This window comes from Hyperolius riggenbachi, chromosome 1, assembly GCF_040937935.1.
Source record: "Hyperolius riggenbachi isolate aHypRig1 chromosome 1, aHypRig1.pri, whole genome shotgun sequence".
In the NCBI taxonomy this organism is placed as follows: domain Eukaryota; kingdom Metazoa; phylum Chordata; class Amphibia; order Anura; family Hyperoliidae; genus Hyperolius; species Hyperolius riggenbachi.
In genome coordinates this window covers 331,867,730-331,885,776 of record NC_090646.1, presented here as the reverse complement: position 1 = coordinate 331,885,776, position 18,047 = coordinate 331,867,730, and the positions used below count along the sequence as shown (strand labels likewise).

The 18,047-nt window shown below is 39.3% G+C and overlaps 1 protein-coding gene across 1 annotated transcript in view; it reads right to left on the bottom strand.

Annotated features, from left to right (window-relative positions):
• Nucleotides 1-5,018: 5,018 nt before the first annotated feature.
• The window catches only part of SSBP4 (single stranded DNA binding protein 4), a 707,712-nt gene continuing 694,683 nt past the window's right edge, over nucleotides 5,019-18,047 (bottom strand). The window contains exons 16-18 of the mRNA XM_068233899.1: nucleotides 16,328-16,356; nucleotides 8,138-8,239; nucleotides 5,019-5,801 (exon numbers count right to left, since the gene is read on the bottom strand). Of these exons, the coding sequence (XP_068090000.1) occupies nucleotides 5,772-5,801; nucleotides 8,138-8,239; nucleotides 16,328-16,356 (161 nt within the window). The 3' untranslated portion in view covers nucleotides 5,019-5,771. The remainder of the gene's footprint in view (nucleotides 5,802-8,137; nucleotides 8,240-16,327; nucleotides 16,357-18,047) is intronic.

The following is an 18,047-nucleotide window of genomic DNA, read 5'->3' as shown; positions in this document are numbered from 1 at the left end:
AGGTGTATGTGGACACTAGCTCAAAGCAGTCGTATATTTATCAGCATGAATGTTTTTCCCCCTCTAATGAAATCTATTGCGTAATCACTTTGAAGTCTTCCAGTGCACGAAGATCCTGAATACTATTGTCACCAGCTGTAACCTAACACATTTCCAAAACAATAAAAGGCTAAGCTGAAACAGTTTTATGGAAACATTTCAAGTGACACAACTGTTTGCAAGAGTAATATCGTATTGTTGGGTACGGATTGCTCACAAAGAATGCATGAGAAATTGCTCAATGCATGAACAGTCCTACACACATCATAAGGAAACAACAAGATGCTAATGTAACTAACTGAAAACTTTGATCTCCTGTCTCTATTCTTTACAAAGCTAGCCTTGGCAAACCAAACTGTATAATTCACTAATTGTTAACTTCTATTTGCCCTGCTCAGCAAAAGTTGCACTTTTCAAAGTACAAACTACATTATGAAAGGGAACAAAGTGCAGCTATTTAGAGCCCCATGAACAATTTTTGTCACAGTACCTTATAGAATAATTTCTATGGACTGTATTATTGGATATTTATAATTAGGATTTGTGGGTGGCTGTCTTAGAGTAAACATATGCAATTTTCCTTAAGTCACCCACTGTATATTTATTAACATGAAATACTGAAATACTCCTGTGTTTCTCCCTGTCCTGTATGTTTGGCCCTGTGCTAGGAACTAGAGATGAATAATTAAATGCCAATAATACACTTCGTGTTCTTTGTGATTGGCCTAGTACCAGGCTGCATACAATTTTCATGCAAGCTGGAATTATTTGCATCCCATTGATCATCTCTAGCGAGAACATCTGAGTTTACAAAAATCGATCAATAAGGACTCATTTCCATTAGGGGCGACTTAATGCATTTCCCCACATGCAAATTCACATGGGGAAACAGTCTGTAAAATCAATAGGCTGCTGTCCGATTTGTATGCGGGGAAGAAAATAGATGGCATGCCAAAAAATGGTTTACGCATATGAATCCCTATAGCTCTGCATGGTACGGTACGTCTAATGGGTTTGGGGTGTGATCTTTAGATCTCTGAGATGCACGCCAGCTACAGTGGAAATGGGCCCTAAATCATTCCTCTAGATAACATGATTACACTACAGGGAGTGCAGAATTATTAGGCAAATGAGTATTTTGACCACATCATCCTCTTTATGCATGTTGTCTTACTCCAAGCTGTATAGGCTCGAAATCCTACTACCAATTAAGCATATTAGGTGATGTGCATCTCTGTAATGAGAAGGGATGTGGTCTAATGACATCAACACCCTATATCAGGTGTGCATAATTATTAGGCAACTTCCTTTCCTTTGGCAAAATGGGTCAAAAGAAGGACTTGACAGGCTCAGAAAAGTCAAAAATAGTGAGATATCTTGCAGAGGGATGCAGCACTCTTAACCACTTAAGCCCGAAGGGTTGAAATTTTTTTTACATCCGAGCAACTTTCACCCCCCATTCATTTGCCAATAACTTTATCACTACTCATCACAATTAATTGATCTATATCTTGTTTTTTCCGCCACCATTTAGGCTTTCTGTGGGTGGTATATTTTGCTAAGAGCCACTTTACTGTAAATGCATTTTAACAGGAAGAATAAGAAAAAAATGGAAAAAATTCATTATTTCTCAGTTTTCAGCCATTATAGTTTTAAAATTATACATGCCTCCATAATTAAAACTCACGTATTGTATTTGCCCATATGCCCCGGGTATTTCACCGTTAAAATTATGTCCCTATCACAATGTATGGCGACAATATTTTATTTGGAAATAAAGGTGCATTTTTTCCGTTTTGCGTCCATCACTGTTTAGAAGCCCATAATTTATTAAATCATATTGATATACTCCTTTGACATGAATATTTAAAAAGTTCAGACCCTTAGGTAACTATTTATGTTTTTGTTTTTTTTTTATTATTGTAATTTTTTTTTTTTTTTAATTTAAACTTGTATGTGGGTATTTTTTTGGTGTGGGAGGTAAACAGGGTTTTTTTTAATATATTTATAGGTTTATTCTTAAAACTTTTTTTTTTTTGGGTGTAATTTGCTATTTGGCCACAAGATGGCCAGAATCAAAAAGTCCTGGGAGCGATCGATCTCGCTCCCAGGCAGAAGAAAGGAGACCAGAGCTCAGAAAAGCCGCAGCGTCTGAAGAGACGCTGTCGGCTTTCCTCCGGGGGGGGGGGTCCGATCAGCGAAAGGGATTTATAATCCCTTTCACTGATCGGTGGGCTAGCAGCCAGTAGCGGGGGCGCGCACGGGGGGGCCCGCGGGCGCGCGCGCGACCCGCGGGAGTGCGCGCAGCCCAACTGGACGAGAAATCTCGTCCAGTTGGGCTTAAGTGGTTAAAATTGCAAAGCTTCTGAAGCGTGATCATCAAACAATCAAGCGTTTCATTCAAAATAGTCAACAGGGTCGCAAGAAGCGTGTGGAAAAACCAAGGCGCAAAATAACTGCCCATCAACTGAGAAAAGTCAAGCGTGCAGCTGCCAAGATGCCACTTGCCACCAGTTTGACCATATTTCTGAGCTGCAACATCACTGGAGTGCCCAAAAGCACAAGGTGTGCAATACTCAGAGACATGGCCAAGGTAAGAATGGCTGAAAGACGACCACCACTAAACAAGACACAAAAGCTGAAACGTCAAGACTGGGCCAAGAAATATCTCAAGACTGATTTTTCTAAGGTTTTATGGTCTGATGAAATGAGAGTGAGTCTTGATGGGCCAGATGTATGGGCCCGTGGCTGGATTGGTAAATGACAGAGAGCTCCAGTCTGACTCAGACGCCAGCAAGGTGGAGGTGGAGTACTGGTTTGGGCTGGTATCATCAAAGATGAGCTTGTGGGGCCTTTTCGGGTTGAGGATGGAGTCAAGCTCAACTCCCAGTCCTAGTGCCAGTTTCTGGAAGACACCTTCTTCAAGCAGTGGTACAGGAAGAAGTCTGCATCCTTCAAGAAAAACACCATTTTCATGCAGGACAATGCTCCATCACACGCGTCCAAGTACTCCACAGCGTGGCTGGCAAGAAAGGGTATAAAAGAAGAAAAACTAATGACATGGCCTCCTTGTTCACCTGATCTGAACCCCATTGAGAACCTGTGATCCATCATAAAATGTGAGATTTACAGGAGGGAAAACAGTACACCTCTCTGAACAGTGTCTGGGAGGCTGTGGTTGCTGCTGCACGCATTGTTGATGGTGAACAGATCAAAACACTGACAGAATCCATGGATGGCAGGCTTTTGAGTGTCCTTGCAAAGAAAGGTGGCAATATTGGTCACTGATTTGTTTTTGTTTTGTTTTTGAATGTCAGAAATGACATGATATTTGTGAATGTTGAGATGTTGTATTGGTTTCACTGGTAAAAATAAATAATTGAAATGGGTATATATTTGTTTTTTGTTAAGTTGCCTAATAATTATGCACAGTAATAGTCACCTGCACACACAGATATCCCCCTAAAATAGCTAAAACTAAAAACAAACTAAAAACTATTTTCAAAAATATTCAGCTTTGATATTAATGAGTTTTTTTGGGTTCATTGAGAACATGGTTGTTGTTCAATAATAAAATTATTCCTCAAAAATACAACTTGCCTAATAATTCTGCACTCCCTGTATGTACCCCATTATGAAAGCTTATGTTTGCCAAGAACCCTCTGTTGTAAATAACGTAATCTGAGGCACCCCTTGATTTTGATGTATTCTTAGGAGTGCTTTATAAATGTGTTTCACACATTCCTTTATGGTTTTAATTGAATAAAAATATTTATTCAGGCTTATTTATACATGCTTTTTTATTATTTTAATCCCCAAACTCATTGTAATCGAACAACTATGACAAGTTCAAGTACCCCCTGAATGTGACCTAAATAGACCCTGGGGTATGCGTACCATGTGTTGAGAGCCTAGGTACTAGAGAGCTTAAGTTCCATATTAGGACAGACTAAAAAAAAAGAGGTTTAAACTTGCAAGGTGGGTCTCTGTTTATACTAATCCACACAGAAACACCTGCTATGGCCAAGCTACAGCACGAGACATGTGCTGCCTGGGAAACACAACATTCTCCAACATCAACTTCCCTTGTGAAATGATTTAACTTAACTGCATTGACAATAAATGTGACTGCCAATATACACAGTCATCTGTAGTGTTTCGTTTATGCACCTTTGTATTTACCTACATTGGTCTCCCTAAGATTGTCACCTGACTTGCAACAGTTAAAAAATCAAGGTTATTTTGCTAGTCAATTTGCAGCCAGCCATGACAATATGTTGTAACTGAAGCTACAAATTTCCCAATCTACAAACACTTTCTGTACTTTCAGCTGCATAGGAATACCCTTAAAAACAAAACTGGTATTTTGATTTTTTAGGTGGACACAAAATGACTGAATAACTGGCTGACTTCTAAAGTTTCTTGGAGGTTATCTGCCTGTAGTTTTCTTGTACCTGGGACTTCCCACAAAGCAAAAAGAATGTCGCTCTGTCACAGTCCATGTTACTGGGTAGGTTCTAAAGCATATATAAGCTCTATGTTATATCCCCAAAGTGTAAGAGGGCTCTAAAATCTTACATAACAACATGCTAAGTACTGCATTCATACCTTTAGTTTTTTTTTAACTATTGCATACTGGCTTAGAGTATTGCTTGAGATTTTCTAAATGAATACTAGGTCATCCCATTTTTCCGCTATGTATCCTCTACAAACATCCGATTATCTGTGTATAACCAGAAGAGCCCCTACAGTTTCTTTACTGAAGTACAGTACCTTTCAAATGTATCAGTACATTAGGATTTTCAATACTGAGAACAACTTTGAATGGTCAGTAAACACAAATAGACAGTTTTGTGAAATCTGCTGCTCATGCGATCATACATTTCCTTTCTTGTTTTGTAACTGTGCTATGAAACGTCACTTCAGTTTACAGAAATGTCCCTTTGTCTATAGTAGCACATTAGAAAACCAAATTGTAATTTGTGCAGAGCATTGTAGGGTTATCTTTAATTATTTTCCTTGGAATGTTTACAGTCTTGTTTACATATATAATATGCATGCCAAGTGAAAGAAGTGGCACACAATAGAGAGCTGCAATTTGTTCTGGGCATTGCATGAGACTATTGAGGTCTGCAGGGATATCACAGGACACAGTTGTATAAAGGGTTTCTTCTTATCAACATCAAGATTTAAAGTACTTTTTACATTAAAATGGAGGTAAGAAAAGTAGCAGTTTGAATTTCCTTGTGATCCAGTAAGCAAAAAGAAATGTATTAATAAATAAAATCCCAAACTTGCATGTTTGTTGATTTTAAACTCTTCAACATCACAAAATTTGAATTTTTTCTCACTGCAAAATAAGTTTTTTTTTTTTATGATACGTGAAGCCAAACTGTCTGTCATGGTAAAATGTGCAGCTGAACGGCATTGCAATATGATGGCTTCACACACGGTGTTACGGAGGGTCCTCTTGTCTCTGCAGTCTGAGTTTTGACAGAAAAGTAACAGAGTGTCACAAATGTGGGGTCACATATCCTTCCTGCACACAGCTATTCAACAGGTAGTCACTGCAGGAGTGCTGTCCGGTCACCTTTCTGTGACTTATGCAGAGGAGTCTTAGGTTGGGTACTTTCCTGCTTTAAATATACAATATACTAATGTGGAATCCTCACTGTTTGGATGTTGATAGTCCTCAGTTGGAGAGGCTTAATCCATTGGCTTATTGGAGGATATCACACACTCATAGTCATGCTGGGTGAGTACTGTGAAGGCAAGAAAATATAAGACAAACAAAGGTTAAGTCAGGAAAAGGTCTTATTTTTATACTGCTCTGCAAACCCGGAATCAATTTAATAATGCAGTATGATAGTCAAAAGCTACAGAAACATGACGGGGCTTCACTACTGCTACACATGCACAAACAACATGCACAACAGGGAAACTGGGCAAGGCTGAATCTTGCATTTGTATATATAAATTCACAAGTTATATTGTGCTATCGCAGCAACGCCCTACAGTGCCACAGCTTTTCCAGAATGTCTCTTGCTCCTCGATTACTATACCCCCTTAATTATAGTGCCACCCTCCCATTATGGAGCTTCTTTCAGTATAGTCTTCCCATAGTACTCCCTTCATGGTAATGCACCCCATTAATGCTCCCATCATTAGATCTCTACTTACTTCATTATATTGTCCCCCATAGTACTCCCTTCATTATATTGTACCCTGTCAGTTCTTCCCATCATACTAGTATTGCCTTTATTGTGATAACAACCATTAGGCTTTTCCACCCTTTATTATATTGTTTATCATAATGCTCCCTTCAATATACTGCCAGCTGTTAGTTTCCTTAAAGGATACCAGAGCCGAAAGAAGGAGGAGAAATGGGGGGAGCAGCATGTAAGAGGAGCTGTGCTGATGCCCACTACTCCCCCTGTTCTCCTCTGCCCCCTTCCTTTCTTACCTAAAGACCCCCTGGCAGCCTCTTTCAGGTTGCCAGGAGTAGGGATCACTGCCCTTGCGCTGTCCTGACTGCCCGTGTCCTACAATAAATCGTGACATCATGTGCATGCGCTGAAGGCTCTCGGCTGCGGTCCTGGATAGTGGAAAGTGTAATGGTTAAGGGCTCTGCCACTGACGCAGGAGACCCGGGTTCAAATCTCAGCACATCCTGTTCAGTAAGCTGCACTTATTCAGTGAGGAGTTCTTTGGGCAAGACTCCCTAACACTGCTAATGCCTACTGAGTGCGCTCTAGTGGCTGCCTCGCAAGTGTTTTGAGTCCGACCGGAGAAAAGCACTTTACAAATACTGGAATTGTTATTTCCCCCCCCCCCCGCCTCTATCATAATATCCTCATGGAGCTGTGTTTGTTTAGTAACCTATCGTTCTCCATTTATTATAGTGGCCTTTTTAGTCCTCCTTACTTTAATGCTCTGCTATCTTCCCCAATGCAAAATCATGCATGCATAAGCTGGACGTTTAGATTAATCTCTCATCAGTACAGCACTCAAGCCCATATGCAATTCACTTTGTCTCCTATGAGATTATTTTTTTATCTTCTGTTTAAAATACATTTTCAGCAATTAAAAAAGTACCAAGAAACCTTAAATAAAGTAATCTTCCGCCCCAACCTTAGACGGTCCAGTTATTGGGTGGTTGATGCCCCTTTTTCTTCTTACAGGTTCCATTAATAGACAACTGCCACTTCTAAACCACCAAATAGACATCTGCAACTTCTAAACCACCAAAATAAGCATAATCTAGCAAAAAGAATGTCCTTGCTCTCTCTACTTTATTTAGTCTGTGAAAGTTAACATACATCAATAAACAACTCATGAGATGTGTTAAATGCTTGTTTTCATGGTAACTCTCACCTGTTACAATTCAATTTTGTTTTACCCTTTTTAGAAAATTCTTTAAAAATTGATTGAAACGAAAAAAAAAAAAATACCAAGAAGTACTAGATGAAAAATACTATAAAAATATCTTGAGTATTTTCTTGTTTGTAAATGGTTTCAAGGCATTTTATTGACAAGGGGCCATATGCAATTCACCTTTTCTCCTGAGTTTTCTCCTAGGAGATAATTTTTCATCTTCGATTTAACATATCTTTTTAGCACTTTGCAATTGAAAAAGTACCAAAAAGTAGGTGAAACAATACTGTAAAAATTATTTTGAGGATTTGTTTGCTTACTGGCAATTTAAAAAAGTATTTCATTTACAAATTGGGAAAATATCACCTAGGAGAAAACTCAGGAGAAAAAGTGAATTGCATATGGGCCTCCGTTCCCTTTCACTTGGAGCAGAATGCTGCTAGTCTCCAGAGTTATACAGACACAATGGTCATGTATGTTACCAAAAGTCACATGACTATCATGTCAATGTGATTAAAGGATGACAGCACTGGGCAAAGCTAGGGGAAAAAAAGGACTGTGATCATATAGCTTGGACAGGTGACAAGTGAATATAGCATCCAGTACATGCAGATGTGGTACTACTTGCTGGGGCACCCACTTTGGGAACCAATGGCTTATAACTTGCCTATGGATATCTCAATATTACATAACTGCACATTACAATAGTAAATTAAATTCTTACACTTTCACTTTGGAAGGGGTTTAAGAAGTTCCCTGCCATCTCTCCATCATCCCGAGGCGTTCCCGGAGGATTGTTCATTCCTGCCATGTTGTTTGGAGAGTTCTGCCAAAGCAAATGTAAAGCATGCGTCAAAATACAAATTGGTTACACTTCATTATATAATTTCATATTTTTAAGGATTGAAAAAATGTGGTGTGAAAATGCTGTTTCCGTTGTCTGCACAAGGAACATTGTATTTTCTCAAAAAATTAACCATATAAAGAGTATAGAGATTATCCACCCTGGCGTTCTGATTAAATCGCCAGGGTGGCTGCGGGAGGGTTTTTTTTAAATAAAAAAAAAACTATTTCATGCAGCCAACTTAAAGTTGGCTGCATGAAAGCCCACTAGAGGGCGCTCCGGAGGCGTTCTTCCAATCGCCTCCGGCGCCCAGAATAAACAAGGAAGGCCGCAATGAGCGGCCTTCCTTGTTTTGCTTACATCGTCGCCATAGCGACGAGCGGAGTGACGTCATCGACGTCAGCCGCCTCCGATCCAGCCCTTAGCGCTGGCCGGAACTTTTTGTTCCGGCTACGCTGGGCTCAGGCGGCTGGGGGGACCCTCTTTCGCCGCTGCTCACGGCGAATCGCCGCAGAGCGGCGGCGATCAGGCAGCACACGCGGCTGGCAAAGTGCCGGCTGCGTGTGCTGCTTTTTATTTCACGAAAATCGGCCCAGCAGGGCCTGAGCGGCAGCCTCTGGCGGTGTTGGACGAGCTGAGCTCGTCCAGACCGCTCAGCAGGTTATTATTGTTGTTTTATAGGGCGGCAACATATTCTAAAATGCTAAGTAAAACAGAAGTGTGCCTTCTTAAAACAGAAGGTATTTGTGATTATTCAGATTAGAGTGAGCATATCATGTCTCCCACAATGCATCACTGCTGAATATGCAAATCATCCTTTGTTGTCTGTTTTGCAAAGTAAATTAGTAAGGAGGTCCTTTGAGCTTTTTTAGCCCCTTACACACTCCTAGGTTCTGGTTCACCATGAGCCTGCTGGGTACTCTGCAACTCTGGGGCCCATATGCAATTAACTTTTTCTCCTGAGTTATCTCCTAGGAGATAATTTTCATATTCTCTTTAACCACTTCTGCCTTCAGTGCATTTTCCCCTTATGGCCCAGAGCAATTTATGCCCCATTCATTTACCAATAACTTAATCACTACTTAACACAACAAAACAAAATATTGTTTTGCCGTCACCAACTAGGCTTTCTTTTGCAGGGGTACATTAAACTAAGAATTAATTTATTCTAAATGCATTTTAACAGGAATAATAAGAAAAAATGGAAAAAAAATCATTATTTCTCAGTGTTCGCCCATTATAGCTTTAAAATAATATACGCTACCATAATTAAAGCTCATATATTTTATTTGCCCATTTGTCTCGGTTATTACGCAGTTTAAATTAAGTCCCTGTCACAATATATGGCGACAATATTTTATTTGAAAATAAAGGTGCATTTTTTCAGTTTTGCATCCATCACTATTTACAAGCCCACAATTTAAAAAATAACAGTAATATACCCTCTTGACTTAAATATTTAAAAAGTTCAGTCCCTAAGGTAACTATTTACTGTATATACGTAAATACAAGTCAACCTCGTATATAAGACTACTCCAATAGTGAACCCTCTTAAAGAGAACCCAAGGTGGGTTCTAAGGATCCTATTCATTGAATAATGATTAATCAACTAATTAATTGATGAATTGCTGCAAATGGTAATATTGGTTCACACATTACTTAGTGTGCTCAGTGTTGCCCGTAACTCGTGTACAAGTCGACCCCTATACTTTTATGAAGTGAATCAGACTTACATTTCTAGACTTATACTTGAGTATATACAGTATGTATTTTTTCAATTATAGAAAACATTTTTGGGTACCTTGGGGAGAATGTGGGAGGGAATGAGTTAATTTTAAATGTAAAAAAAAGTCTTTAATGAAAACAATTTTTTATGTACAGTAGATGTAATTTTACTATTTGCCCACAAGATGACCTCAGTAATTTTTTTATACGTCCTGTAAGTGTACAATATACGCTTACAAGAAGTGAAGGGTGGATGGGAAACTTTTTTTTCAGAATGATCGCGGCTTCTCATAGAAGCTGCTGATCATTGCTACGGGGACTTAGATCAATGAATGGAACTGTGTTCCTATTTATTGATCTCTAGTCCAACGAGAATGAGCATGGGTGCGCGTGCACAAGCGATGGGGAGTGCGCAGAGCGGCGATCACGGCGGTGGTACGTATATCAATGTCCTTGAGGCTTAGGTGAAGTTTTTAAGGGCGTAGATATACTGCGGTGGAGGTAGACAAGGTTAAAATAGCTTTTAAATGGAAATTTTGATATTTTGACTCGTTTGTTAACTGAATCATATCTTAATAAACACCCTTGGAACGAAAAAGTACTATCAAAATTATTTTGAACATTTTCATGCTTGCTGGTGGGTTAAAAGACCTTTTATGACAAGGTGTGAAAATATTACCTAGGAGAAAAAGTGAATTGCATAAGGGCCTGGGTGTTTCAAGTCTTACCCCATGGAGTCATATTAATTCATGCCATGCACTGATGAGGATTAACCAATCCAAAACAGTCTGTATATATGCTCAGATGAAGAGGGGTGCACCCCTTAAAACGTAAGCGCCTATCACGCACCAGTGACGTCACTGAGAGGCAGCGAGGAACGCTCCTAACAGCTTGAAGGCCAGCACTTCCTGGACACAGTCGGAATCGCAGATGCACAGTGCACTTCCATCCAGCCCAGCGTCAATCACCGCGGCCCCCATTTTTGCCTCTCCGCTATGCAGTGTGGCCAGAGTGAGCAGTGGATTGAGGCGCCAGTGCTTCAGGCAAGCTACCCTATTGCCAGAAGGGTAACATATTATCAGTTTACCCACTAACCACCCGCATATAAATGCAGCCAGCTACATTGCTGATTATATTGCATGTGTACTGCATCACATATTAACTTCTGCATCTAACACTGAATACAAAGCTTTACCGCTATCTATGAGCAGAGTGTTTGCTATTATGCGGACAACGAGAACCTGCCATTAGATTTTGTAAATTTTTCAGTCCAAGGAGCTTTTCTAAAAAATTTTGGGGAGTTTTAATCTAGAGTGGACAGTTTAGTGAATAATCATTGGTCTTTTCCTGTGGTCCAACTTTTTTACTTTTTTGCCGAAACAACTTACTGCAGTGAAGGTGTGAGTGAAGTGTGCATGCGATTGGTGGCATACAGTCTTAAAGGGGACAGGTGCTAATTATTGTTGCAATCAGAAAAAAAATGATAGACGAGGCTGGAGCCGTACCATAGACAGAAAGATATTGTTGCTATCAGATAATCTTTCTGCTGGAGTCATACCATAAGATGTTTAATTATATGTACAAATTGTCCTTTTTGCACTGCCTCAATCGAAGTCACTGGGCCACTACAATACCATTTGTCGTCTAGCTTTAGTGTTCGATGCTGAGCGCTGTGCTCCGACACCACCTGCTTCTAAATCATGACCTCCCCAACTTAATGTTTATCCTTTCTTGATTCATCACCTTAACCTACCCCTTGATGTTTCTGCTTTCCTGATTCCAAACCTCGGCCTTGTAACTTTAACATCTAATGCTATTATTTTCCTGCTTCCTGCCCCCACCCCTCCTAGCTGGAATCAAACCCTAACCAATGACCGTAATCAATACTAATGTTTCATTTTTTACTCTAAATTCACTACCCAACAGCAATTAACCACTTCAGCCCGCAGGTGTTTTCAGGACAGAAGCAATTTTCCCCTGTCAGTGCTCCTCCCATTCATGCACCAATAACGTTATCACTACTCATCATACGTAAATGATCTATATCTTTTTTTTTTCCGACACAAATTAAGCTTTTCATGGGCGATACTTGTTTTCAGTCATTACCTTATTTTCTTTGCATTTTATAGGCAAATACAAAAAAATACACTAATGTTCCAATTCCATCGCTTATAGTTTGAAAATAAGCAATGCTACTATAAATAAAACCCACCCATTTTATTTGCCCATTAGTCTCGGCTATCGCAACATTTAAAATATGTTCCTAGTACAATGTATGACGTAAATTTATTATGTGGAAATAAAAGTTGTATTTTCAGTTTTGGGATTTGTTTCCCATCAATTTTAAGCCCTTATGTATTCAAATAACAGCAATATACCCTCATGATATACATATACAAAAGTCCATAAAGCAACTATTTATGGATTTTTTTACTGTTCTTTTTTAAACCTGTTTACTTGGTAACTGGGTTGGGGGTAGGGGGCTTTGGAAGTGATTCATTATATTATTTTTTAATAAAATATCTGTGGTGTGTGTAATTTAACTTTTAGTCACTAGATGGTGCTAGAAACACTCCCGGGTTTACCAGGAAGTATTTACTCCTTTTTTTTACATTCATTCCTGCTCTTATTTATAAATGGACATGGGCCCTGATTGGGGCCACGTGCATTCATTACAGACACTGAAATTGGTTCGGGGAAGCCTTGCTTCCCTTTCCCAACTGCTGACATGGAAATACCGCCGCTTAAACATTGGACAAGAATACTTGTCCAGTTTGCCTTTAGCAGCACCTATCTGGACGAGAATACTCATCCAGATAGGCTTAAAGAGACACTGAAGCGGAAAAAAAATTTATGATATTATGATTTGTATGTGTAGTACAGCTAAGAAATAAAACATTAAGATCAGATACATCGGTCTAATTGTTTCCAGTACAGGAAGAGTTGAGAAACTCCAGTTGTTATCTCTATGCAAACAAGCCATTAAGCTCTCCGACTAAGTTAGTCGTGGAGAGGGCTGTTATCTGACTTTTATTATCTCAACTGTAACTGAACTGTTTACTTTTTCTCTGCTAGAGGAGAGGTCATTACTTCACAGACTGCTCTGAAAGACTCATTTTGAATGCTGAGTGTTGTGTAATCTGCACATATTATAGAATGATGCAATGTTAGAAAAAAACACTATATACCTGAAAATAAAAGTATGAGAATATTTTCTTTGCTGCTAATCTTCTAGTAATTATTCATAGTACACAACCAATTCACTATATCATATTTTTTTTCGCTTCAGTGTCTCTTTAAGTGGTTAAACTTACAATTGTCTGTTTAGATACATCATAGCTTATTGCCACCAGCCAATGCACTGCCATAGCAGCTGTTCGATAAGCGTGTGCTGGTGTATAACCCACTGGCAATAAATCATACTTCCCCACAGCTAAGAGGCCCAGAATGTCATCCAGAAAGTCTTTGACACTTGTGTACTGCACTAACCACTAAACCTTCACAGCTGGTGACAAATAAATTTGAATCTTCAAATAAATAATCAGTTGAGGTTGAAGTCTCTTATCCTTGACAAGAAACACTTTTGGACATCGCTTTATAAACACAGTATATCCACATGAGATTTATAAACACAGGATATCCACAGGACACAAGTTATAAAAAAAAAACAGAGCACAGACCGTCTTCACACTTATCCCTGCAATTTTCCTATGCGCTTTTCCGCCATTTGTTATGATTCTTCTTTTGTTTGTTAACGTTTGTATGTGATTTTACACAATGTGATCTTCCCGTGCATATCAATAAAATACATTTACATGATAATGCATCTAAGTAATTTCAAAATTGGACATAATTTTTGTGTAACAAATGTGATTCTTCTGCATTTCCATTGTTTTATATGCGAATCACATGTCCGTTTAAAAAATAAGCATAGGCCGTTTTTTTCCACAGAAAATTTTCATCTGAAAAATTGCACAACGCAAGTCAAATAGGATGCCATTGGCTTGCATTTGATGTGCAGTGAATGCAAATTTACAAAAAATGGAAATCACAAATTCTGTTATGTAAGAAAAGTGCCTTAGTGTCTTTTAGCGTACCACAAATAAACCTAGATCTTACTTAGGACTTGCCCTGAGGCCTGGCATACATGAGCTGATGCTTCTATTCAAACAAGCAGACTATTTGATACTTTCATTGAATTGATTGCAAATTGAATCTTTAATTTTTGAATTTGATCAATCAAGAAAGATCAAGTATAGAAAACTTGTATAACCTTGTTTGGTGAAATCAGACAATTTCTGTCAACAGTACAAATATTGATGGGTTTTTGAGACTTTTTGATGAATTCCTTATGTCTAGTCAAATCTTGAAACAAGGGCATGTATGCTTTTTTCACTGTGCTTTTCTCCTGTTTTACCTTCCTTCACAAGATAATCTACCATACATTGATTGTGCTACTGCAATCAATTCATTTGTAACTGACTGTAGATATTTAGACTGTAGATATTTTACATTTAGAATCAGTCAAACTTAAAATTATTCATGTAAGCCAAGTTTTATTACCAAGTTGAGTTTGCACATTTCACTGCAAAAATGGGTTTAGATACACCCAAAACATGTCTGTATTATAAATGTGCAAGTAGATTCTGACATTTTATCTATATATTAAATGTTATTTTATATAATTTTGTCAGAATCCCTGAAGGGGTAAAGTGGTGATTTAGTTGGCTGTTATATACTCCTTGCTGCACCAGGAGCGATTTTGCATGAAATATGCTTGTAGGTCTTGTAATATCAGTTTTTGTCTTAGTCAATGTTTTGCTGCACTATTTCGGTAATTTTCCTTTCATTTCCATTGTTGCTGTATATCATCTGAGAATACACTTTAATTCATATATAGTACACAGTGACCGACATGCGAGATATGTGACAATATGCGAGATATGTGATATGTGACGAGTTCAACAAGAATGTGACTGGTAAATACCCAGATTAACTGGACTAGTAAAAGGCCAGGAACTTGCCTACCATTTCCAGGATACAGCAGTGAGGTAGTTTTAGATCATCCATATTCTGGCAAGCAGGTGCAATATGCAAACCCTATGCAATTTTATTTAGTTAATAGACGCAAGGCAGCCAGTATTTATGTCAGGTGACGTCTGGTCTGAGCACATATCTCTTTTTCTTTGTAGTTATTTGATATGTTATGATACGACATAGCCGGCCTTTGATATGAGCGACCGGAGCGGTCGCTCAGGTCGCCAGCTTCCAAGGGGGCGCCTATAGCTGGTTGCCTATACTGAGGGCACCTACACTTGATTTCCTATACTGAGGGAACCTATAGCTGGCTGCCTATACTGAGGGCTCCAACACCTGACTTCCTATACTGGGACACCTATAGCTGGCTACCTATACTGAGGGAGGGCACCTACTCCTGGCTACCTATACTGGAGGTACCTACGCTTGGCTACCTATGGGGAGGATAGAGACCTTCAACTAACTTCCTATACTGGGGGCACCTATGCTTGGCCACCTATATTGAGGGCACCTATACATGAGATCCTATACCGGGGGCACCTATACCTGGCTACCTATCTATACTGAGTCTGAGGGCATTTTGGAGGGTGGGAGGCACACTGCAGCTATAATGCGTGGTGCAAATTGTCAGTGCTGTGCTATCATTCTAAATGGGGGAGGAGGCGGCTAACTGTCCCACACAATATTCCTGAAAGGTTCTAGCCTTCACTTTAAGTATATTCAGGATGATGCACTCTTTCCATCAATTCGTGGTTATTAATAGTATTTTTCTATTATACATATGTGACGTGTCACAGAGATCTGAGCATTTGGCATGATGTGTCACATCATCAAAAAGGTTGGGAACCACTGTTCTAGGAGATATCTCAGGAGAAAAGGGGAATTGCATATGGGCCTGTGTGTGTGTATACGTACGTGCGTGTATATGCACGTGGGAAATGGATGAAGGTGGGGGCGCACAAAAATCAGGTTTCGCTCAGGGCGCTGTGAAACCTAAGGCCGGCCCTGTGATACAATATGTTCTGATGTGATTGAGGTTCATTTGTGGCATGCTGAAAGCTGTTCTATTCTAAAACTATCCTGTCTTCAGTGAATAATTATATCAGTCTATATACAGATGCGTGACGCTTTCTCTGCTAACAAAAATAACATTTGGTGTATTCATCCCAAATAATCACACAGATATACTTTCTGAGGATATAAGTACAAGATATTGCCTTAACATGGAACTATTTTTAGCTTTTTAGTTATTATCACAGTATTTTTATTATGTAATTTAAGTAATTAAAGGTTAAAGAAAAATACTACCTTTGGCAAAACATCCATGTCCCCAGATCCTGAAAAACATTATGATAGTTATAATAAACATTTTAGTTTACCTTTAACTATAAAGTGCTGATACGAAATGATAAACATTCGTTATTTACTTGTAGTTAGACTGTTGAGCACTAGATGTCAATGCTGCACTATTTTCTTTACAAATACAATTTCACAATCACACACACCAAAAATGTACCACTTTCATGAAGTAAGGAAAAAAAACAAATTAGCATTGTATTGTCTAATTGTTTTTATTTACAGAGTAAATAGTAAACCTGCCCAAAAGGAAGAACAAGCTAAGCAACGAGCTTTGAGCTATATGGATAACACAATGATGTTATTACTACGCACCAAATCTTCTCATGGTGTAATGTAGATGGGTCTCCCTCCTCTATCAGTTGGAGAATATCAGTCTCTCTGGCACTCAATACCTGAATACCTATTGCCCTTGGTGTTGTGTTTTGATTTGTTGTTTTTTTTTGTGTGCTAATAAATGTTATATTTTAGACAATTTGCTAGGGGCTTCCTGTGACTTTTTAGCAGTCATATGTTTTAGCTGCTTTCAGGGGATTCTCTGTTGTTTTAGTAGACTTATTTACCTTAGATTTTGTTGCATCTCACTTCCAGGATCTTTCCTGTAGCATGTTCTGTCGCTTGCAGTGGAGCTGCAACTGGGCAGTTCTGTCTTGTCTGCTTGCATTCGGTTGCGCATTCGCAGTGAGTCTTATTGTCATTTGCAATCACTCTGCAGTTCAGAGCAGTTCAGGATGCTGTCAGGATTCCTCCTATGGTTTTCTGCAGTTGAACTCCAGCCAGATAGCCCTGGATTTCCTGCATGCATGTTGTTGCATAGTACTGCTTGCATTTGTTATATTAGCCTTTCAGCTAGCAAATGGTAATCAAACCAGCTCAGGATTGAATGATTACCATTCAGCTATGTGGGAATTTGCATACCTGCATCCATTGGCTGATGCCAGCATAAAAGTCTGCCTCCCATTTCAGACCCGGCCCGACATAGCGTTCAGCTCTCTGAGTTGTCATTGGGTCTATGCTGTGAAAGTTGTTATTGTAAAAATGTATAATGCCTTGCTCTGTTTTTTCATGTCTGCTGGACGTCTCTGCTGACCTGTGGGGGTCAGTGAAGTCCTTATGATCCTGATAGTTTGGATTCTGCCAGCACCACGTTGGTGACTGGTAGTATTCCTTCTAGCCTTGTTCTTGCCTTGTGCTTGAGGACGAACTATAGCAGTGGTTGCCATTCCTTTCGCTCCTACCTGTTAGTCTTGTCTATCTCAGTGTGAATGTTGCTCTGGGCAATCTTGCGCTCTTGTTCATTACTCCTGTGTCCATCTGTGGAGCCTCTTCCATTATCCAGCTACTTAGCCTTGTTGCGCTGGGTGGTCAGAAAGTATGAAACCCCGCCCCCAGCATTACACTTACCTTCTTGTTGCTCAAATTATTACTTTTTTGCTTCCAAGAACCAGATTTATAATTAGACAAAGGAGTTGCCTCAGGCCCAAGTGAAGGAGGGGCATTCTTTTTCTGGTTCTGTAAAGGAAATTCAAGAACCCCAGTATATGAATCTTGGACTTTGACCCTGGAAGCTGGGAGTTTGCAGATTACAGACCAGAACCTGTGCGCACCAAATGACCTATGAGGATTACATAACTCAGGAGAATTCTGATATTATTCTTACTCATGATATGTA